Raw genomic sequence first — 23,594 nt, 5'->3', positions numbered from 1 at the left:
TTCTTGATATAGCAAGATCAAAAAAAAAAAAAAAAGATTAATTGAACTGATGCTATTAGTGTTTCTTTATTTTAAAATAAATGATTATCTGAAGTTTCCTGTCTCCTGTTTTTGTTTGACACTGCACAAGCTCAAATCACAGGCTGCTCTTCCAGTAACCAAGAGACCTTTCCAAATACTGATTTGAATGAAAGTTTTCCAATTAGGAGAATCACTTTATTTTCCATGAACTTTTTTCACATAGGAAAGGCTATTTAAAATATCTTGACCTCCTGTAACATCACTGTGGATGGTACTGCTGCCCACATGCACAGAACCATGAAATGCCAGATGTCCTACACTTAAAAGCTCAGTAAGTGGCCAAACGCACAACAGTGATTTCCTAAAGGGCTTCTGCTGGCTGATCAAACAAGCAATAAGAGCAGGTGATATCCCACCAAGTTTTTATACTCATATTAATTGACTTGGTTACTTCTTGTCTTTAGTATCACCCTAGAGCGGTAGCAAACACCTTATAAGAAAAGTGTCTTTAAAGAGAAGTCATATTATTCACTTAAGATTCACAAATACAGTAAGTACGGGAGGTTCTCTGTGTTTTTTTTTTAATGCATCATCCAAAAGAGGTGGTAATTCTTTGTCTTTTGCCACATAAGATATCAAAATCAGAAAGAGGAGGTATGTAAGGGCGATTTTTCATAGTATATTAATAAAAATAAACTATTTGCACTGAATCTTGTTTTTCTCTTTTACTGTGAAATATCCTAGTCATCTGAATTCATATGCAAGCAATGGATCATGCAGCACAGAGCCTCCAAAATCATTACTGATGTTTTAATATTCTCTTAAAGAAAAAATAAAATGTAGAGGGAGTTTTCTGAGTTTAAGAAAAAAAAAAAGGCTAAACTGTTGACAAGCAAACATTTTGTACTCTAGAAAAGTGGCTGAGAATGGAGAAATCAATCTCTGACACAGTGTGAAGCAAGATTAAAATCTACATCTATATTACCATGAGACAAATCTGTAAAGCCTGGTTTGAGAGACAGAGGGCTTTCAACTTCTCCCATCACTGATTTTACCAGATTGTAGGATGAATGTCTGGTTTAATTTTCTTTGTTTTTATTTTGTTGTGTTCTGTGCAATCAGTATCCATTAGTATCTGTGTGACCTTGATAAACTGAATTCTATGATATCAGAAAGTTACATATTGCTGTCTGCTGCATGCCCCAGGCTAGGTTTCAGAATACAGTATTTTCTATATAAATAATGATAAAATGAAAACTCAATGGAAACACAGTAGCCTTAATCAGTACAAGGCTACAGAGGGCAATTTTATAGACCAGTCTTAGAGAATGAAATATTAATTTTAATAATTCTTCCTTATCTTAAATGCATATTTATTACTTACATTACATATAATATTACTTAATGTAGAATGAGCAGCAAATGTACAATATACACTACATATAAAATATACGCATGTGCAGACATTCACATATTACACCTGCCTATTTTTAGAATTTTATGTAATTTTAAATTATATTTTAATATCTAAAAGAATGAAAATTTGGCTTTACACAATTTCCTCAAGAGAGTCTAAAGCCAGAAACCACTTGCAGACGTGCATTCAAAACCTGCGAGGGATCTCCCTGTGCAGTGCTGTTGCACAGTAACTAACTCCTAAACCATTAACTTATTTAAAACTGAAATCCTATTCAAAGAATCATCATAGAATCACAGAATGTTTTGGGTTGGAAGTGGTATCAAAGATCATCTTTTTCCATTCTTCTGCTGTGGGTAGAGACACCTTCCACTAAACCTCAGAGTCCCATTCAAACTGGCCTTGAACACTTCCAGGCATGGAGCACTCACACCTTCTCCAGGCAACTTTATGTGTTCTCCAGTACCAACTGAAGTGGAACAGAATTCTTTTGGATTAAGAATCGTTAGCATTTTTCTTCAAGGACTGCCTTGTGCACAGATCTGGTTTAAGCAGTCTTTCTGTTCAGAGCAATGCAACATACATAGCTCCTCTGCAGAGGCCAGTCAAGTGATACTGTGGTTTTGATCTGACCCACCCACCCAGATGTGTTCTGCCTCTGCAGAGAATATATGGAGGAAGACCAAAGTGAGTCCCTCACTTCTTGCAGGCTCTTTGACTTTCTAACCAGTGTTGTCAGACGAGCTGCTAAGAAGAAATTGTATCTGTAAGATTTGGTCTTCCTCTAACAGGGAATTCTCAGAATGGGGTTGGAAACACCATAGCAAAAACCCTTCTGTTCTGAGGTAATTTTCCAAATGTTTTTCTATTATTGTGGTTAATACGCTGCCCATCAAACAAAATGCTGCAACGCAAGGAGAGATCTCTAAGGACCCTCTGCATGCCAGATTTGAAGAAGTCAGAACCTTTTCAGTGCATCTAAAGCAATATGGAAGTATAACAAAGGGCCTCACAAGAAGTATTACTTGACACTGAAATTTACATGCCTGAAAAACAGGACTCTGTAGTAAACAGCCTTTGCTACTGCACTGTATTTTCCACTTCGTATTTCTGAATATGTTTGAAAACATATTAACACAGTCATGCTTCAGTTCTTGCAGTATAAGAAATTAATAATCTAATTTTTTTTTGTCATTTATACTAAAGAGAAAAAAGTACACCTTCAAAAACAGCTATTTGGTTTGGATGCCCAAACCCCAAATGGAAAAGTGACCAGGGACCGGGACTCACAGCTGAGTAAAGCAAAACTGAGCCAGCTCTCAAAGTACAGACCCACGAGCTGTGCTCATCTACAGCTTGAATTCCCAGAGCTGGGATGTTTTCAGTACATTATCAACCCAAGGTGCTGCGCCCCTGTGAGAGATAAATGGCAAAGGCAGAGTACTGTGCTGCTGCAGCTGTACCACACCTGGCTCCTGAACAAGTCAATTGTTTTCTGCTACCTCCTGTCTGCACCAAGCTGTGCTGTGACAACACACAGAGCTGAGCAGACTCAAGTAAACACCCTACATTCTACTCTAACATCAGGTAGAAGATCAGGCCTGTTCTGATGAGCTGGTGTCAAGCATAAAGTACTCCAGTGCTTTTTCCAGTATATTGGTGCTATCAGTCACAAAACAAGTTGTACTGATCAAGAGCTCTTCAGATAACGTGAGGGTATGGTCTGTGTTTCATTGGTGTCACTCAGTGGAGAAGACAGCAAAAAGAATTATTGAAGGGACTTCAGCCACTGTGAGCACCAGCCAGGATTTCAAAATTTGTTTTCTCAAGAAAACAGAAAGAGTGACATATCTGTAAATTGAGTCAGAAAGCTATCAAAGTGCTTCCTAAACTACTTCTTTAGGATATTTTTTTTAACATAGGGCAGCTAAGCATTTCACTCAGATAACTGTTAATTAAAAAGAGAAAATACTGCATGTGCTGCATAAGGAACTAGATAGTTCTTCAGCAGAGGGCTTTGCCTCCAATAATGAGGACGGTAATATACACATCAGTAAGACTGTCAAGCTATCATGTTTTACTGTCTGTGGTAGTCATTGGTTTTTGCCATCAGCTGTTCTTTGTATTCTGCTGTGGAAATGTAGTATGACATTTTTGCATACTGTTAGCATTTGCAATGCTTCACCCCAGGAAATATCCTCAGGGGTGATATTTTGCTGCAAGACATTAGCTTTTTAACGGTGATTGTCTGCCTGACACAAAGGTAGAGAGTAATAAAAAGAGAAATTGGAGAGTGCTGAGCATATTTTGTGATTTACTTGTTGCATTTATAGTGGCAAGCATCCAAACACTCCAGTTTGAGTGCCCTCAATTTTAACAGTCACTGCTCTATTTTCACCCCAAACTTAAAAAATCGCACACAATCAGACCTGAAGCGTATTTTCTAGAAATACTATGGCAGACATCTCTGCGAATTTTTGGTTGCAGCCAAAAGCAACTGCAGAAGGCGGATGCTCTGAGTTACACACAGATACAGACCCTGAGCATGCAGGGGCCTCGGCAGGACAACAGCTGCCAGTCCTTCCCCTGAGTCAGAGCAGGTGCTGACCTACATAAGAACCATTTCTTGTTGCTTTGGGGCTCATCGATTTCAGTTCTCAGTACTCACAGCTCAAAGCTCAGCTGTGCAGATAAAACATGAACCTCCTGTGCTGCAGAACCACTCTAGGATGAACTCCCTTCCTCCCTCTGAGGGGAGGAGACCTAACCTGATGGGGAGGAGAGCTGAGATAAGGGAATGGGTACTGAGGAAATCTTAAAGGTGGAATCTGGTCTAATCTAAGGGGCTTGGACACAAAGCTAATGAAATGTTAACTACAATATTGGTTACTGCTTCATTGTAACAGTGGTACCACAAGCCAGTCACCTGGATTCACTGAAAAGCCTCCAGAGCTAGAGGTTCAAACAAGCTGCATACTTAACTGTTCCTAAAACCAAATGCACTTTTGGATATATTGATAGGAAACCATAAGAGGATCATGCTGAACAAAGTCTCCTTGTATGACTCAAGAGCTGATGTAACATTTAGGTAGACTTTTAAATTAATTTTACTCATCTCTCAATTAAAGAGACCAGTTATATTTCTCAGAATTGTCTCCTACCTTCTGTTAAACAAAGTTTGACTGTCTGGCATTAAGATTATATGTGACTGTTGCTTCAAATTTTTGTTTGATTGTGATATGATTTGCTGTTAGAAATTAATTATTTTGAATGCAATCCATTTATTTTAAATTTTGCTTCTTACACACCTTCATTGAAATGTCTTGCACTGCTTGGTGATTGTAGCTGTACAGACAATTGCCTGCTTAAAGTTTCCGCATAAAACTGCCCCTGCTGGAAATCTTGTGAAAGAGAACTCAAGAGGTGCAGAAATACAGTGAAATGCAGTTAACTCAATTTTCCAACTGAGTGAATACTTGCATATTTTTTATTTTAGGACTTCTTATTTCTCCACCATTAAGTAGAGTTGTGTGAGAGAAAAATATAACAACATTGCCTGTTCTGCCTCAAATATAATTTGGAGACAATCCTTACTTCACCAAGTTTTACATTTTCTACCAAGCAGAAAAGCTGTAATATCCCTGCACTTTAAAACCATATTTTGAAATAGACGGGCTAAATGACTGTATGGAGTCACATTAAAAAGTTGTGAATTTTTTGAGTACAGACAAGCTTTTGCAGTTGTCACAATGCTTTGCAGAGGTAAGACTTCATCATTTTGAGCTGTTTACTGAGGACTAGAATCTACTGATAAACTACAGACTTATGTAATACCCAGTCTAGCAGCACTTCATATTATATTTACCAGACAAGATCAAATTGCAGCAGAGTAAACATTAGAGAGAAAACAGAACATTTTGTGACGTAAATAGATGTGATGCCTGAAGCTGCTCCTTCCACTAATTTGTGCTCCTACTCTGCTTTCAATATAATCTGTTGTAGGATAAACACACATCAGCACTAAGTGTGGAATGTTTATTGGTGCTGGTGAGAAATTCTTACATTCAAGGTTACAGTTAAGTTTTCTCACATAACAGGAATCTAACATGAGAAAATAAATTCTCGTTTCAGAAATGTTGAATAGATAGCAAATATCACCTTTCCTAAAATACAGGAATTCATATTCTGGATTTAAGTGAACTATGCTTTCAAATAAATTTCATTTGAAGTCTTATATCATTAGGATGAGTATTATTATTAATTATATATACACACACAAAAGTGCATTTGCCAAAGAACTTAGTTAATCCTGTTCAAGGCTGGAAGAGTCAAAGAACTACCATTTTTTCAGTGTATCATCCAGAAAGCAAATACAAATTACCTCCTATTACAAGGAGATAATATGATAAAGATGTGATACTCCTTTAAGACATTAAATAATTCTAACATTACTTATAGAATGACATATTGCATGGCATTTGGAACACAACAAATGCTGTAATTATTTTGCATTGACAACTCAACCTGACAGATTAATATTAAGAAATGTTTCAGAATTATCCCCTGCTTTCTTAAAGCAGTTACTAAAGCTTGGATCCAAGTATGCATCATAGGTGCTAAGATATAACGTTGGAAAGACTATATAATTTTCAACAAATTAAATTTTTTTCTAAAGCTACAGAAGTGAAATGTTAGGTTTTAAATAACTGTTTTCCTGTTTCAGATCTTAACTGAGCAGTAATCAATCAAATGTCATCTTCCTCCAAACCACCAGACAATTTCACAGTCATGTCCAACTTGATAACATTATGAGTTAATGTGTCCATTTTGAAATTCATGTTAAACATTTTAGAGTTCATAGCTGTGTATGAATGTATTTATGGTATGTTGCTCCTCCATGCATAAATAAAATGAAAATCTGAGTGCTTTGATATGAAGGAGCACCAGAAGACTTTCTGTTTACTAAAGGCAAACTAACAATAATGAATGAGCAATAGCACAAATGAAGTTCATTGTGACCTTACCTGATCCACTAATTGGGAGTAGAGATCATAGCAATTGTCAAAAATGTATTTATAAGTTGAATCCAGGCAGGCTCTTACACAGTCTTTCACCACAGTACTAGCTCGAGGGGGGCTCTGCAATTCCAGGACCTAATTAGGTATTCCATAAACAGGAGAATGTCAGAATTAGATTGAACACAAAAATCCAAGTGTTGAATGTAGTTCTGTTATACAGGATGAAAGGTGTTCAAATAAAGCAATGATAAAAATAATTAAAATTGTATTGAGTTAAGGTGGATTTAGTTCAAAGATACATTAAAACACATGCAAATAGATTTTATCACTAAGTTTTACTTGAATTAAAATATTTATATCATGAAAGAGGCATGTTTGCCCAAGAGTTTAGATCTTTACATCTTTGGGTTTACATTTTATAAGGTTTTTTTATTATTTAGGAAATAATTAAACCATAAAACTACATGCTTTCCTTTGAATAAGAATATCAGCCAAAGAGCAGTTATTCATTTAGAGCACAGGGTTAATATTTTTACTCCATTTCAGGATACAATAATTCAAACTTTAACTTAATGGATTATTTTAATTCTCTTTATGTAGTTGCCTAATGCAATGGAATCACATGCTATTGTGACAAAGGTTGCTTTGTGTTTCTCTTTTTTCATTCAGTAATATCAATGTGTATCATTCCATTCCAAAAATATTTCCATGCTTGGCCATTTAGATCTCAAAATTTGGAGAGAATAAGGCCTTAACGAAGGTAAATAGTTATCAGATCTATTTTACTGTTTAACTTGTGATTTTATTATATCAGTAGAAAGCCATTACTCTGTATGACTCCAAAGGAGTTCAGCTAAGTATGTTTTATTGTGCCTTGACATTAAACTTATTAAAAAGGTAAATTTTTTGTTTCCTTCATGAAATTTATTTGGGCAAGTAAAGGACAATACCTTCATCCTAAAAAAAGTGATGCTGGTTAGCAGGTCCACAGTTGATTTCAGATCTTGGAGTCTTTCAGAATTGCTGGCAGGAAAATTATCCTGGAAGCAGAGAAAGAAGGAATCATAAAAAATTTGAGTTGCAGATAAAATCCTTGAACAACTAGTCAGAAACCCTCTAAGAAAACATAAGGTGCTGCTTGGAAGGATTAGAGATGTTCATATTACCCGAATTCTGCCTGTGAGGTAGTTAAAGATGAATATCCCTTGGACATGCGTAGGCACACCTTTGATAATCCTCCTGCACTTGCAATATGAATAATTAAAAATATTGAGATATTCCCAAAACATGAACGGAGTAAAGAAGTCTGGAAACTATTGCTAATGAAAATTATTTATGGGTTTTACATAGCACATACATCACTTGCAGGCATAAATGCAGTAGTAAGCTTAATGTAGAAAGAATATATAAAATTTTCGCTATGATTCTGGGTTAACAGACAGACATGAAGTAATGTTATTTAAATAACTTCCTACTAACGGAACATCAGCCTTAAGCTACGATACTATCTGGATAGCATTCTTCAAAATTAGAAGATCTTAGGATGAACATATCTCCTTCCTGAAGGATATGGTCCTAAAAACTAAGTATGTGCAACTTCCACTCCCTCTAATGCCTTGGTGTTCTTTTAAACATTCCATTTCTCCTCCAGTTTGAGAGCAGGCCAGACGAGCACAGAAATCTTTGATGGGGAGGCAGCCCATTCCTAGAAGCTGACAGGAGAGCCACAGGTGATGAAGCCTCAACTTAGATATTGTCCAAAATGTCATGATCCAGTGGACTGGAAAAGGAGATGGAGTTCAGAACCACATGGTAACTGGCAGGTACCCAGTGCAGGCCCTCCTGAAAGGCTGGCTTTGGAGCATACCTCAGTGGAAGGAGACTGCATGAGGGAGAAGTGAAACTTTCCACCACAGAAAAACAGGGAGACAAGACTCTTTCAACATTACTAGAATATTAGCATACAAGTTGTAGCAAAGATGTCAGTCTCTCAGAAAAACTGTGACTTCACTTTGCACTACCTGAGTCAGTGAAGGTAATTCCCAGAAGAATGAACTTAATCAACTGAAGACTAGATATAGACCAATTTAATCAACGTTGTTGCATACTACTCTTTCCTGAACATGTGCTTATCCTTGACTCATTCTTAGCTTTAAGAAAGAAATGAATAAACTTCTTCTTTTTGACAAAATGGAAAAATATTGGTGTTAACAGCTTAAATTCTATGAATTTTTGTTCCAAATGATTTGGAGTCTCATGTTGGCTCTAGATAGAATATGTTGTACATACCCTGTATTTAGATAAATCAATCCTCAGAGAATTGTGCAGCTGATCCAGCAGCTTTATGAACTTTTCTCTCTGTAAAAAGAAAACAAGGATATGTTGCACTAGAATTTGCAGGTTCCTGTAATTGCTGGGGTTTTAGAATGCTTCTTGCCACTCTTAACTATTTTGAAAATCAATTTATTTTCCATTATTTCATATACAAGTGATGGTTTGAAATACCTGTTGTTTCAAGGCCAGGTGATGCATTTTTTTTTTTCACTTTATTTTCCCTTTCTATCTATATTGTGTATCTGGAATGCATTAAACACTGTGCAGCTGTGCAATACCTTAGTGAGGTCACAAAGATTTTGCAATGCAATATTTTCCTGTCTTGTATTTATCTTGCAATTGATTAAACTCTTGAAGAAAGCACCTCCCCCTTCCTTTAATAAGTAAGAAATGATGTTCATTTACAATAGAATTTGTTGCAAAAGTATGACTGAAAATTATACTTCTAAAACAGTGGCTTTTGTAGGAATAAGTTAAGTAGTACCAATACAATGCAATTATACTTTTTCCTTTCAATATAAAGATTAACTTGTTATCTTGATAGATGAAGGAGCAGTGAAAGTATTTTGCTGTGTGATTTCCAGCTGAGTCACGCCATTTTCAAGTAATACTAATGAGAGTTTCTAATTACCATATTAGAACATATTCCATAGTCTACTGCACAAAACTGAAATCTGAGCCTATGTGAAAGCGGCAGATTTCTGGAAGAAGCAGTAGCTAATAGCTCTCAGGCTTCACTGATTCTATCTGCACATCCCTCAAATGGGATGATCAGTAATTTGAAAATAGAGTCTTTGTGCACTGTCTCTCATCAGTGGAGTTCTAACCTGCACCAAACCCCACTAATTTGGTGCAGCTCCCTTCAGGGATCAATCAAAAGAGAACTTTTTTTTTGTCATGTTATAAATCTGTACTGAAATACTCATTCAGCCAAATCATTCCCAGCTGTAGCCTGAGGACTTGAATTTGAGATGCTCTTTCTGATGAATGATGTGCAACTATTCACTAACAAATGGCTTTTGACCCAGGAGAGAAGAATAATCTAATATTTTGCCTATAAGTCAATTGTTTGAAAAAAGAGCTCCAAATCTCTATTAGTGATGCCTACTACTTTTTTCCCATCCATCTGTTGAACTATGAATTGGATTGGAATTGCGTCAAAGGCAAACTGGCATTAACATCAGAGAAAGGACTTAATCTCTGCCCAGTCTGAGGACAAAAGTAGTTCTGATCACTGGAAAAATGGACAAAAAATGAAAAAAACCCCAGCAAACCCATCCTCAATTTCAAAAGTTGCACTGAAGTCAAAAGTCTAATAAAGCTTGAATATAGAAAGAGAAGACTTGTCTCAACAAAGATATTAAGTCATTCTTGGTTTACTCCTCTAAATGTATAATTTCACAATTTTGTCTTGAAAATCTAAAATTCATAATTCCTCTATTATTCTAATACTGGAGAAGAGTACTAGTGCCTCTAACACTACTTCAAATAAAACTTGAAATTTGGAATTTTACTTGTCTTTAATACATTTTAATTATTATTAAAATTTTATTTCATGTCAGAAAGGTATTTAATGAACTTTTTTACATCAAATATATCTTTGATATTAGCCCTACAAATAAAAGCCCTACTACAAAAAAGATGAAAGAATTAATTAATTTTTCAGCACAAATGTTTATACTCTTTCTCTATCATGTGTAATACCAGAGCTGTGAAGGCAATTTCTTTGAATTATTGCTCTCCCTTCCTGCTCTCAGTTTCCTGTGAGAGTAGGTGAAGAAATCAGACTAAAGAATGAATGTATCTTTATTTTTTATCCTGTTCAAAGACTAGGAAATCCACACTGTGAGATACCTATCCACAGAAGAAAATTTACCAATAACAAAAGAAGTATTATCACATCCTGAAATGCTACTGTTCCTGCAAAAATTCCTGATACCTAAATCCAGGACCTGGAAAATGCACTAGCAAATATTTCAGCAAAAAAACAGAGAGAGTCCATTATTATGGATCCTTGTGAGAAGAGCAGCATTTATGGCTATATCCATTAGGTTCACATGAGTTCACTGATGACACAGTCCAAGGAAGGAATTACATCCAATACTTATACTAATGCAGTGAGCAGTTTGCAAGGCCCACTGCAATAAAACAAAACCCTGTTTGTTGGAGATTTTAGTACTTTGAATGTGTGCCAGGGCTTTCAACCCTCTATGTCTCACAAGGAGCTGAGCAGCATCTTCTCTGGCTTTTATAACAATAGATTTTAAAGACTCAGGGTGAAATTTTCAAAAGCTAACAACCACCCTAACTCTTTAAAATAAGCAATTAAAAGAAAACATTAAAAGTAGAACTTAATATGGAACATACTAGAGGGGAAAAAAAAGGACTAGAACTTTATTAAAAAAGAAAATCTACTATATCTACTTACCCCAAAGTTAGTAGCAGCAAAGCGATCCGAGGCAGATACATTAGTTGCTGCTGTTGTATGAGCATAGAAAGCATTTATATTGGCCAACAATGTACTCATAACTGCTGGAACACCAGGGCACATGTATTTAGAAGAGAGACAGGAAAAGTGCCTGCAATTCAAACAAACCAACCGTTACTAAAGAGGGCAGGGAATCTGCTGCTTCTCCCATTGTAATTTCTTTCTAACTCCAATGATGTAACTTTCAGGTTATCTTCTGGAAAACTGTACAGATATGTACAGATATGCATATGAGGAAAATCCAGACATGTTTGATATAATTGTCACTTGTTGCACACTGATATTTTCAAACTGGCCACATTAGATTCATATTCAGTTCTTACTCTGTTAATCCTAAACACAAAAACATGGCTTTAACGATTTTAATTGCTATTAAGCAAAACATTCATTATTAAAGAAAACCTAAAAATCAAACTCTAACTCGTCATCATGGAAAGTCACAGAGATCTATAGTAGAAGATTTAATTGTTGCCAACAGAAAGACTCAAACCAGCATTTTAGTGTTGCTTTTATTTTATGTTACATTATTAATGAAAGGTGCTTCAGGCAGCTTCTGGGTTCACCTTGATTTGAATTAGGCCATAACTGAAACTGTTCCATTTCAATCCAGGCCTGTAAAATTTAGGTGATCAGTCTGTTAAACCCAAAGCAGCCAAAACCAGAGGTGCAATGTAGCAGCACTGTTTACTTGTTTAATGAAATAGGAGATGCCTGCTGGTAGCATACAAAGAGCTTATAATGCAACAAAACATGAGAGGTACAAATAAATGAAAGATCCGACACATGAGGAGAGGTGAACATCATCACTGCAAACATAAATTCCAAATTTCAAGATTTATAATTAGGCAGGACTGGGAGGGATAAAGATTAAATGGACAAAACCAGGAAAGAGAAGGAGGGGGATTAAGAAAAGATGGTGATAAAAATGGGTGTAGAGTCAAACAGAAGAGGATTAAGAAACTCTAGTCAGTCTCAGTGTGACTGAAGGTCCTGATTTGGCCACATGCTCCTCTTAGCTGGAGTCTCTGGCTCCTCTCTCCTCTTCCTCCTCAGGAGCATAAGGCAGAGCAGTGTGCTGGGCTTGAACCACCTGGGCACTAATGCCCTTCCAAGAAAAAAATTAACACAAGGTACAATTGAACTCTCCTGCTGAGCTTAAGCCAAATACCCTTAACTGTTGTCACTGCCCATACCATCTTTCAAGGCATCACTCAAGATTATTTTCCTGTAGGGGCAATCACTAAGTGCTACTATCTGCATTTTTCATAACTGAGAGAAACTGCTCAAAACTACACAGAAACCAACCACATGGGCCAGGACTAGAACCCAGCATTCCCAGCTATGTGCTCATGGAATAGTGTTACCAAACCTTTCATTCATTGCCAGTATTTTCAAGAAGTGCTTTTGAAGACTGAAGGGTGAATTCGACAAAAGAAAACACAGTTCTCTATCCCCTAGAAAAATAGTTCATTATACATCACATGTTTTCTGTCAAGTAGAAGAATAATACATTCCTTTGTAATAAAATACAATAGTGATGTCAGGTGGCTCTCACCAATAAAAGTAACCTTTAAAGCTAATAGAAATATCTCCTTATCTATGAGTAAATTTGGGAAATATATGTAGGGATGATCAGAACCAGTTTTCAAAATTTGAAAAAATAATTAATACTTTTACTGATGACCTTTAATTTCCAAAAGTTTTTAGTGGACTTAAAGGTCCTAAGTGCATGAACAACATCCATCTGGAGATAAAAAAGCACTAATAACCGCACTGGCCTTAGAGTCATACCTGTGACATATGCTCTGCTGAGGTAGAAGGCAGGCAAAAAGAGCAGTTAACAGCAGAGAAATCATTGAGATTGTCTCAACTGTATTCAGAGAACATGACAGACAAACAAAGAAATATCATTTGAGTCAACCTCTTAAGGTGACTTCTGCAGGATTCTGTAACCCTTTCAGAATGAGCTACTCATGACCTGTACTCTTAACTGAATTCTTATCCTGAAGAATTGGTACAGACCCAAACTGTATCAATTTTTCCCAAGGAAAATTTAAAACAATTGGTATAATTAATGTCCTTATTGCTTGCTGCACTGTTTACCTGTAATGTGCTTAGTGCAAATTCTGGTAAATCATCTGTGACAGATCTTTTTTTCTCTCCATCATTTAATTAAAATCTCTAATGTTCACAGAACCCATTAAGTACACAATATGGGTCATGACTCTGAGTGCTGATAACTCGGGTTATCAGCTACCTGCAAGATACCAGGATTTCTTCTGCTTGCTAAAATGAATAAATCAAAGTAAACCCCTACCCTTGTTTTTGCAGGTCTTTGCAGCCAATATCATAAGTTATTAACAATTTCTAGTGGCCATATGATGTCACAACAACCATTGCTAAGTCTCACACATTTTAGAGCAAGGCTGCACTGCTTAAGCTACAGTGGTGTCTGAAACCAGGCCTGCTTGCTCCAACTTTCTTACTGTGCAATTTCCTGACCAACAGACAGTGCCTGGGATTCTTCCAATATTTCTGCTAGCATGAATTAGCGAAGAAAGAAGTCTAATTGATGTGCTGTACTCATCAGTAAGCAAAAGCTATCAATAAAAAATTAGTTTAATGGGCGATTTGTGTGCTTTTTGTGATGCTGCCACATTAATTGAAAACTAGCAGGAGAACAAGATGACATAGTTAATGCCCATTAACCTGCTGGAATGAGAGCTATGCTGCTGATTGAGAATTATTAGGTTCTACCTGCGGTGACTCTTGCCAGTAAGAAATAAAGATCTTAATAGAGCTTTTATTGCACTTGACTCTATTACACAGTAAATTCAGGTTGCTGATATTATGTGTAATTTCAGTGTCTAGTCAAACACTGTTTCAATACGTGCTCAGATTTTTGCCTTCTAAAGAGAAATAAATTATGCTGAAAGATGAATGACAGGAAAAAAGTTACTTCTTCTTCACTGCAGAGTGAATAAAGTTCCAGTATGATTCCTTCTAGACATTGAATTTACAGCATAAACTGCCATTAATCACCACAGTCATCAAAATAAAGGCCAGCTGGATCATTGTGCTGTTTTTCTACTTTTTCTTCGTTTTCTGTGATACTTATTTTCATCCCTATTTTCTCACACATCCATGCTTGTCCTTCTGGGAGTCACACATACCAGTTGTGTGGCTAACAGCGTCTGTCTGGCTGCTATCCACCACAAAACCCCCCAAAATTCTCATCTGAACCATGTAATAATGGCTGTAATTGCCTTGCTTTTCTTTTCCTAATGCAGACACCATGAGGAGTTGAAGAATAAAATAATCATGAGAAAGAAGAGTGGATTATGTAACCTGTACAGTCAAGACTTCAAAGAACTGCAATTACTGCAACAGAATCAGTCTTTCTGTTGTATTTTGGTTTGGGTCGATGGCTGTTTTTCTACGTCCATGAATTCTGCATTTTATAACTTTCCTCACTCAGGAATTGTGCAGTTGTAATCAATGTCTTGAGAATAAAACACCCCTTCTAAGGCAGCATCTTTTGGGAAAAAGTGTCTACAGTTATCTGATAAAAATGTGGAGGTATTCCTATCTCCAGCAAGAGGTGCAACCACACTTGAATTCGTTCTCCTTCTAAGCTCGGTGAGAAAGGTCTCACTGGGGACAATGACTACAGCAGACAGGTACTACAGCAGATACCTGTGTGGTATCTTCTGGGCTGATTCTCACATGCCAGTACGAGTATATTCACTGCATTTTGAAAATCATAACTAAATTTTTGAAATATTATTTCTGTACTCTAAAGGAAAAAAATATAAGACAGAAAGAAATCTTCAGGGCTTATTAAGGGATCATAGAAAACATAGCCATCATCATGAACCAGAAATGATAGACAAGTGGGATTGTTTATTGCTGCAGTGGAAGAGGATGCCAAATAACTTTTGACAGGGGTACTTTAGAGAAGCTTAATCAGGTTTATGCTGTGTAGAAAAGCAGAAAGGCATATGTTCCTACTGCAGCATGTGCCATCTATCCATACTTAAAAGGGTCAAGGCTGACTATCATTAAGTGGCACTGAAACTTTATATAATATCTAACTTTAAAACAAATATAAATACTAAAACCTACATTCAGGCAAAAAGAGCACCTCATTAGCAGCATCCTAAAACTCACGTAGCCTGATGAAGTGCAGATGTTCTCTGAGGTCTGGATCCTGAGGTATTAAAGCTTAGTCAGTTTTGCATTTACAAACACAAACTTTTTAATTTCCAATGTTATCATGAAACATGCAGTAGAAGTACTCTGCAACTAGATTCTCAAGCAAAAAATGCTTACACCATATTCCTCTGGGCAAAGTGATTACATTCAAATTCTCTCTCTGCTGTATAGTAGAAAATTGCTTTTGTTTTAGCAGGAGATCTTTGTTACCAAATGCAATCTGATAATTCTATTTTCTAAATCAAGAAGCCGTACATTTTCTTCCAGCCACTAAAATTGTTCCAGAAGAAAAAGGTAATCTCATAAAAATAAATAAAACCAGCAGATAACAGTCAAAAAGAAAATTCCTCATGACAAATAGACTTAGTGTCTTCACTACTCTTTTCCCCAAAGTCTGGGCGCTCTGAGACGAGTCTGTAGATGAATCAGCAAAACAATATATATAAATACATATTCTTGTCCAAGTATTAATTGAAATTACATTTATCACTGATTTCATTCCTAACTTAAATAGGCTGAGGCTGTCCCTCAAAAAGGCAGTGCTCACTACTGACATGTAACTTATTAAAACATACAAGGATGTGGGTATGAGTGCAACGAAATCTGAGCTTTTATTTCTTGTGGCTATCAATATTGAATTGACTTTCTCATTACATCTGCCCTCAAATACGTAGTTTGCAGTCAACAACATCAAGGAAATTTGGAGGAAAAGTTATATCAGAAAGCAAGAATAAAATGACAGGGCAAAATAGGTCAATTAACTTAAAACGACTTTGAAAGAATTTCTGAGTAAGGACTCCTGAAAAATGTGTTGGAGTACTTGCCCAGATCCATGTTAGATGGAGCAGACTAAATTTACTTACTTTTAATGCATATCTGTACTTCATGTTATTTACTGAGATAAAAATCCAGCATCTTTTTATATAAAAATATAACCTGCCAATTTCTATCACTTTTAAGTAAAAAAGATTTTATATATTCACATCAGTTATATTGCTATTTTTACAATGCTGACTTCGGCAACTTCTGAATTTCTAAAACCAGTTTCAAACCTTTTCTGGAAAATTTTGCAGTACTTTAATACATCAAGAGATGAAGAAAAACAAAATTCAAAATAATTTTCAAGTTAAGGTTGTCTGTCAAAAATACAGCCATTTTATATTGAGATAATCAACTACTGGGGTGATAGTTAAGACAAAACTAATGCTAAATCAGCCCTTTATTTCTTATGCAAATCTCTAATAACAGCCCTCCTTTGGCATTAATAGCTCTTAACAATTCATTTCTGTCAAACCTTGAATTCATTTTGATACACACAATAGGAACAACTCTATCACTAACATTTTGGTAAAAATGCCATACCATATTAAATCAAGTCATAAAACTACAATACCAGGATAAGTTAATGACATAACAATCACACAGAGCTACAGAGAAACTAAACACAGAAACAAATACTCATGAAAGTCAACACATTGTTTTGTCCATATGTAGATTAAATATAAACCAGAATTTCATATCTCAAGTTTCATTAATTATTCTGTGCAATGCTGTATAAGTTCCTTGAACGAGGATCATTAAAAATGTGTATAGTGCAAAATACACTCCCTACACTTCTATCAGATGAACAATACAATAATTCATAGACAGGTACATAAAGTGAAAGAGAAGCTCATTGCAATAGCAGGTGGTGTCATTATAGTCTGCAATAAAAAGAAAACTTCAGATTTTTATGTACCTTCATATATTATAAGACTCTTCTTTTTAGGAGGTAAAGAGATGCAAAAAAATGAGAGATGCTCTGATTAAAAACTCCACAATATCAGGCTTCTATACGGAAAAAAAAAAAATCTATTTTTTTTCCTACAGCTCCAGCAGAATATAGTCCTTTTCACCAGAAAACATTTTGCTGGATAAATTGAAAACGATAGATCTCTCACGTCTCCAGCTCTCTGAGCTCTCTGGTGCTGTGTTCTAAGGTGTTCAGACAGCTACCTCAGAATCGGCAGTGCAGTAATAGGTCTTAGTACTGTTAAAAATGGTTTGCACTAATTATTTACATGTAGTATGGAAGCTCACTATAACCACTGCTGTTGTTCTGTAGTCCTGGAAAAGAGTACAGAGCTTGTAAAACCCTGTTCTGGTTGCATCTGGAACACTGGAAGCCTTTCTGAACTGTTCTATATATCAGTATCATAAGGATTAAGGAATGCATTAGCAGTAATACCAGTAACAGCTTATAAAATGCTTACATCTTAAAGCCACAGCAGATGAGAAGCACCTCAGTGAGAATTAGATGGACAAAAATGACAAGTCAGGAATGGAAGAGAAATGGCAAATGAAATCACAGAGGCTTGGAATTCGTTACTTCCCTCAAATACGTTGTTGACAACAAGGCAGAAAGCCAGCCATGACAATACTCACGTCATAGCTTGGTAGATGTATTCAATCCCATAGCGCATGGCAAATTCATCCACAATCTCTTGTGCAGCATCATCGAAGTACACCTTCCAGGCCTCGTCACCTTTCACTTCGGGGATTCTCACCACGCCGTTAGACTTCACTTCCGTCAAGTAATGGAAGAGATTCTAACAGTAAGAAATGTTTCAAACATAAAGTTTTGCCTTTTAAGAAGTATTCTGAAAATATATCCTACATATAGTCATCAACATGCTAATTGTTAGTCCATTTTTAAATTATTTTCCCAAAGGCTGGCTCAAACTAGTCAGCAGACTTGTGATTCAGCACATTGTATCTTCTTGATATAAAGTCCTGTCCATTAACTGGCACAGAATGACTGCAACAAGAAATAGTGCAGAAACTTCTTTTATATGCCCTTGTTAACGAATGAAATCATGATGTTGTAATACTTACTACAGAGTGTTTCAATTTTAATTGTACCTGTGACCAATAAATTTCAAATTCATTATTTAAGTCCTTAAGTTCAGGGAGCTAACAGAAATACTGCAGGTGCCTGTCAAGTTGTGCAAGGTGTGCAATAAAGCTTAGGTTTAGTACCCTTGGGAGCAAAGCTAGAATTTGACATCCAAGGTACAGAATGCTGCTCAGATTGCCCAGGTCCACATGTATTCACAAAATCCAACAGACTTTACATCCTATTTTCAATGATTGAAAAAAGTCCCCTAAAATTAAAAGTAGTTTCAGTTTTTCTCATTAGCCCATAACTGTCTCTTGGATTATCTTAAAGCATTTGAATATTGTCATTTACTTCATACGTCCAACATTTGAAATTTCAGGTCAAAATCTATCAGCACAAATGCCCTAAACATCTGATTTTACCAATGGTGAACAATGGGATTTTGTGGCTCCATGCTAGTGGTGAACTTTCAGCCACATATTAGCTATCAGCTTTCAGAAACTACTTGTATTTCCAGAATAGAATTTCTACATGGATCACAGTTTGAAGGAAGAGTAATCAGTTACAAATAAAATCTTTCAGAAAACACACCTATTTATCAGTGATGATTTTCTTCAATGTTGACAAAAGAAACTAGTTGAAAGGAAAATTAGATTTTATCATATCTGTGTTTCTCCTTTTTCTCACTCTCCAAAATATTAATTACTTTTGAAAACAAGAGAAATCCTTTACAGTATACTTCTGTAATATATAGAAATATTTGTATTCCTGATGTTAGCAATCATGTATCAAAGTACATGTACAATCATGTACAAAGTACATCAAAAAACATACAGGGAGAGAGAGTTTTTGTAACCATCTCCTGGCAGGAATGATCTGTTTGTTGGTCTTATGTCATTATTCTACCCTTGCCTCTGAACCTGATACTTCCTCAGCAATACAGAATGGGAAATCTAAAATAAACTTGTCCTGAAGTACAGCAGCAGTTATTTGTTTCAGTGTTCTAATGTCCTGTAGCCTTTTTTCCTTATCCATGCAAGAACTGAACAGTAATTTTTATACTGTATACTATAACTTCTCCAACATACCTCGTGTAGACAGGTGTACTGCACATGATAGGGAGCAACTTTCTCCTCTCCTTCGATTTCAACATTGATTTTCAGTCTAATGGCACCAGAGACAGCCGATTTATCTGTTCGTTTTTCTGAAGAGTAGAAAAATAATACATTAGAAACTACCAAGAACATATGTATGTCATAGGAAAAGCTTTCACAAATCATTTTAGTTTAATCTTTTGAAAGCCAGGGAGTCTTGCTGTTGAAAATGAGAATGTTTTTAGTACCTCAGACATGGTTCAGGCACAAAATACAATATTTAACTATGAAGTCAAGAATCTTTTTATCTCCCATATTCAAACAAGGTTGCAGAGCTATTTATTTACTACTTTCTCCTTATCAATTGAAATTACTTTCATTTTCTACCTAGTATCTGTATTAATTATTATTATTTCCCTTTAGTTATGAAGACTTTATCAACAGCCTGGACTACTCTGTCTGAGTGTGATGGGTTGATTCCAGTAGGTGCCCACCAAAGCTGCTCTATCACCTCCCTTCCTCTGCTGGACAGAGACAGAAAATCTAACGAAAGCCTCATGGGTCGAGAGGAGGATGGGGAACAGATCACTCACCAGTTACTTCCATGGCCAAAACCAGACTTGACTTGAGGGAAAATCAATTTGTTACCAGTGAAATCAGAGTAGCATAATGAAAAATAAACGTAGATCTTAAAACACACCTTCCCCTCACCCATCCCTTCTTCACAGGTTTACTTCACTCCAGATTCTTCTCTACGTTTTCCCTGCCAGTGGCACAGGGGGACAGGCAGTGGGGGATTTAATTTTCAAATCAACCTGTAATGTTTATTATTTTAGAAGTCATGCATTGGCACCAAAACTACTTATTTTGAAGTCACAAAGTTAAAGGTAGTAAGACTCTACCTAAATTTGTTTTAAAAAAATCAGTAAGGATCATACCTAAATTATACCATACATCCATTTCTCCACTCAGTGTTCTTACTTCAATGATTGTTTGCCCAAGGAAGTCATCTGATTCCTTTTTGAAATGCTGTTTTACTCTAGATTTGATATCATCATCTTCATCCCATACTCTTACTTTTATTCTATCTGTAGAGTTATGACATTCACTGAAAAAAACAAAAACAAAATACAAAATGTGAGTGATCTATAAACTATATTACTCTGCATTCCTGTCTAATTTGTTAAATTCCATCTCCACATGCTTGCTTAACTGCACCAAATGTCTAAGCACAAACAACCTGCAACATCCAGGGAATAAAAAGCCATCCCAGACTGCCAGGGACAAAGTTACAATTACTATATGTATGAAAATTACTACATATTAAGAGAATACCCTGATTCAATTATATATACATAGATTGTATTTAGGAATGTCAATAACTGCTCATTAAATTTTTTAATATGAAATTCATACTTCCTGAGCCTATTATTTAACAAATATCTTAGGATAGGTACACTTAGGTCAGGTTTATTTGTTTAGGAATGCCATGTAGTACATACAGTAATCTACCAAGGTAGTATGGAATAACAGAAAAGGCAAGAAAAAAAATGAAAAAATATTTCCGGTGTGTGTCAGGAAGTGTTTGTTAGAGACCAAGAAGTATGCACAAACACTCCAACAAGAAAAGAAAGGCAATCAGAAAAACCGAGGAAAAAAAATACCTGCTTTTTAAAAAAGATACATTGATGCTTTTCAAGATGTCCATTCCCTGGTAAGGAGAAAGAGTAGGGACCGTGCCCTGTTCTAAAAAATGTCTTGTAAATTTAAGTGGCTTACTAGCCCCTCCTTGGTTAAGTGGATTCAATAAACTGCTGGATGTGTGAGGGAATGAGCAATGCACTTGCATTCACTTGCAATCTGCAGAGTACAGAGAGGATAAATTTTTTTACCCCCAGCTGCACCCCGCATTTATTTGCACAGAAATGGAAAGTAAACTCTATTACTGCCTAGTCCTACAAGGCACAATGAGGACTGTTTGCTATTCATTTGTGATGGCTTTTGATGACTTGATTGGAATATCCCAACCCTGACTACAGAGGTTTGGGTCAGTGGAAAACTTTCTGTTGATGTTTGACTAGTACAGAGCTGGCATCAGTTAAATCCATACCATACTCATGCATCCACACAAAGTATCTTTTTAATATCCATTTACGAATGCTACAGAAATATTTTATACATTGCATATCTTTGTTTATGTTTAAATATGACTTTGAAGCATAACAGCAAATCTACATCTTCAGCAGGGCCTTTCTTTGACACTTGATTAAGAGGTTTTTCTCAAATTCTATTCCAAGCACTATCACTGCTTAGTGATCTGTCTCTGTTTTCAGTGTTAAAAACAGCAATACTCCAACTTATCTTCCAAGCAGCACCCCTCAGGGGTATTCTAAGAATTAATTAGTGGTGGTAATGGGCTTTGGAAGTATAAAGTGCTGTAAATGGTTTTATTACTGTCAAGGCCAATCAGACACTAAAAATGGCATGCACAGCTTTTACTCTGTCACACTGTGCTATTCACTGTCACAGAAATCCTCGTGTCTGTCTGTATTCCAGATTTTAACTTTGCAGATAATTCTGGTAATTAAAATGTATATTGTTCTGTGATTTGCAAAACTAATAAAGTCCAGTTTCCTTTTGTCTTATGACTGGCTTTCCTGACATCCAACCAAACACAATCACCTATTGAATCTTCTCCCATAGTTGGGGTTTTCATAAATTACGCCTTTATGTGAACTCCTGTTATCTGTTATAGGGTGAGCTCGTACTGAGGACAGTTAGGATCTCATCTCTCTCTGACCACATATTTCATAGAACACGACAGACATACTACTTGGCAATCCATGAAATTTGTTTGAAATTCTGATCACAAAATTCAAAAGCTATTGCAAAGGACATACAAAATATAGGAAGATAGAGACGGATCAAAAAAACATTGCTGCCTTAAGAAACTAGGCTAAACACAGAAACCATTTAATTCTCCTGAAATGTAGCTCTAAGTTACTGCTTAACATTGCTAGAGTCCTGAATTGCATTTAGCTGGGCTCCCAACAGAAATAATTGACAGGGGATTTCTACAGCAACACAGGGAGATCCGTCACTGAGGAGGTATTTATGTGATGCTCATCACCACACCTGTGCTTTTAACAGAAATTTTATTCCTGCTTTGATTTTCTGGCAGATGCTGCATATAAAAAGTCATTTTGTACTTCAGCACAAACATCGTATTTTTATTCTCCTGAGACAACGTGAATTTCCCTCTGACATACACTTAGCTGATTAAGAAATATTTATTCAGATGGTCAGGATGACTGTACCACTCCCTGATATCCTCAGTTGTCCTCAGCATCCTTTTCTCCTTTAATCTTAGGTTAGTGAAACATGGTGAGACCTGGCACAACCAGTGTGTTAACTTGCGTTCATCTTCGTGTCGAAACTTCAGCGCAGAGTCAGCTCTGCTACATTGGAATTTTCCAGAGTAAGACCACAAAAATAGCATGTATTTGTGTTTAAAAACTGAAGAGTGGATGAACTAGTATTTCCTCCTGGCCTGCCCTGTGGCAGAGTGATTGCAGGGAGATTTCCTGCTAAAGTTACAGAGCTGTCTCTCAATGATCCCACTTACCTGCCCAGACTCAGAAACAGCCCTATGTAATGACATGCATGTTCTGCTTTAGAACTGGTCACTGCTAACATCTGACCAGAAGCTCTGGGTGAAATTCCTGCTTCTGTTTACTCCAAAAAAATAACCCCAGAGAATTAAATGCTCGACAACATATACTAGTTTCACTGTTCCTCTTCTAGCCACTTTACTTTATGTGCTCAGTAAAAGCATTCACAGAAGTGTGATACAGGAAGATGAGAAATGAATTGTCCTCTAGCACCCAGAGAATGAAAGTATTGATGCTTCTGAAAACTAGAGAATTCAGAGTATTCAGAGACGCAGGACAGAAGAGACATTTTTAATAATTTAGCAACAATCTGGTGATACTACATTACTTCTGCATTTCCAGAATGCCACACATTTCCACAATGCCTCACAGAATTCCAGCTTATTCTAATGGCTAGAGTAATAAAATTGTAATAATAAAGTATCTTTACAGCAGTATCCCAATGTAAATTTATTATT

General features: G+C 36.2%; 1 protein-coding gene across 2 annotated transcripts in view; it reads right to left on the bottom strand.

Annotated features, from left to right (window-relative positions):
• Nucleotides 1-23,594, bottom strand: part of UNC13C (unc-13 homolog C) — a 125,976-nt gene that overhangs the window by 58,156 nt on the left and 44,226 nt on the right. For both annotated transcript variants that reach the window (XM_066328460.1, XM_066328461.1), the window contains exons 9-15: nt 20,404-20,573; nt 19,460-19,575; nt 17,918-18,081; nt 11,219-11,369; nt 8,746-8,814; nt 7,407-7,496; nt 6,463-6,591 (exon numbers count right to left, since the gene is read on the bottom strand). In XM_066328460.1, the coding sequence (XP_066184557.1) occupies nt 6,463-6,591; nt 7,407-7,496; nt 8,746-8,814; nt 11,219-11,369; nt 17,918-18,081; nt 19,460-19,575; nt 20,404-20,573 (889 nt within the window). The remainder of the gene's footprint in view (nt 1-6,462; nt 6,592-7,406; nt 7,497-8,745; nt 8,815-11,218; nt 11,370-17,917; nt 18,082-19,459; nt 19,576-20,403; nt 20,574-23,594) is intronic.

The sequence above is a fragment of the Sylvia atricapilla genome, chromosome 13 (genome assembly GCF_009819655.1).
Source record: "Sylvia atricapilla isolate bSylAtr1 chromosome 13, bSylAtr1.pri, whole genome shotgun sequence".
Classification (NCBI taxonomy): Eukaryota; Metazoa; Chordata; class Aves; order Passeriformes; family Sylviidae; genus Sylvia; species Sylvia atricapilla.
The sequence above is the reverse complement of the archived record's forward strand: the minus strand, read 5'-3'. Positions and strand labels throughout refer to the sequence as shown.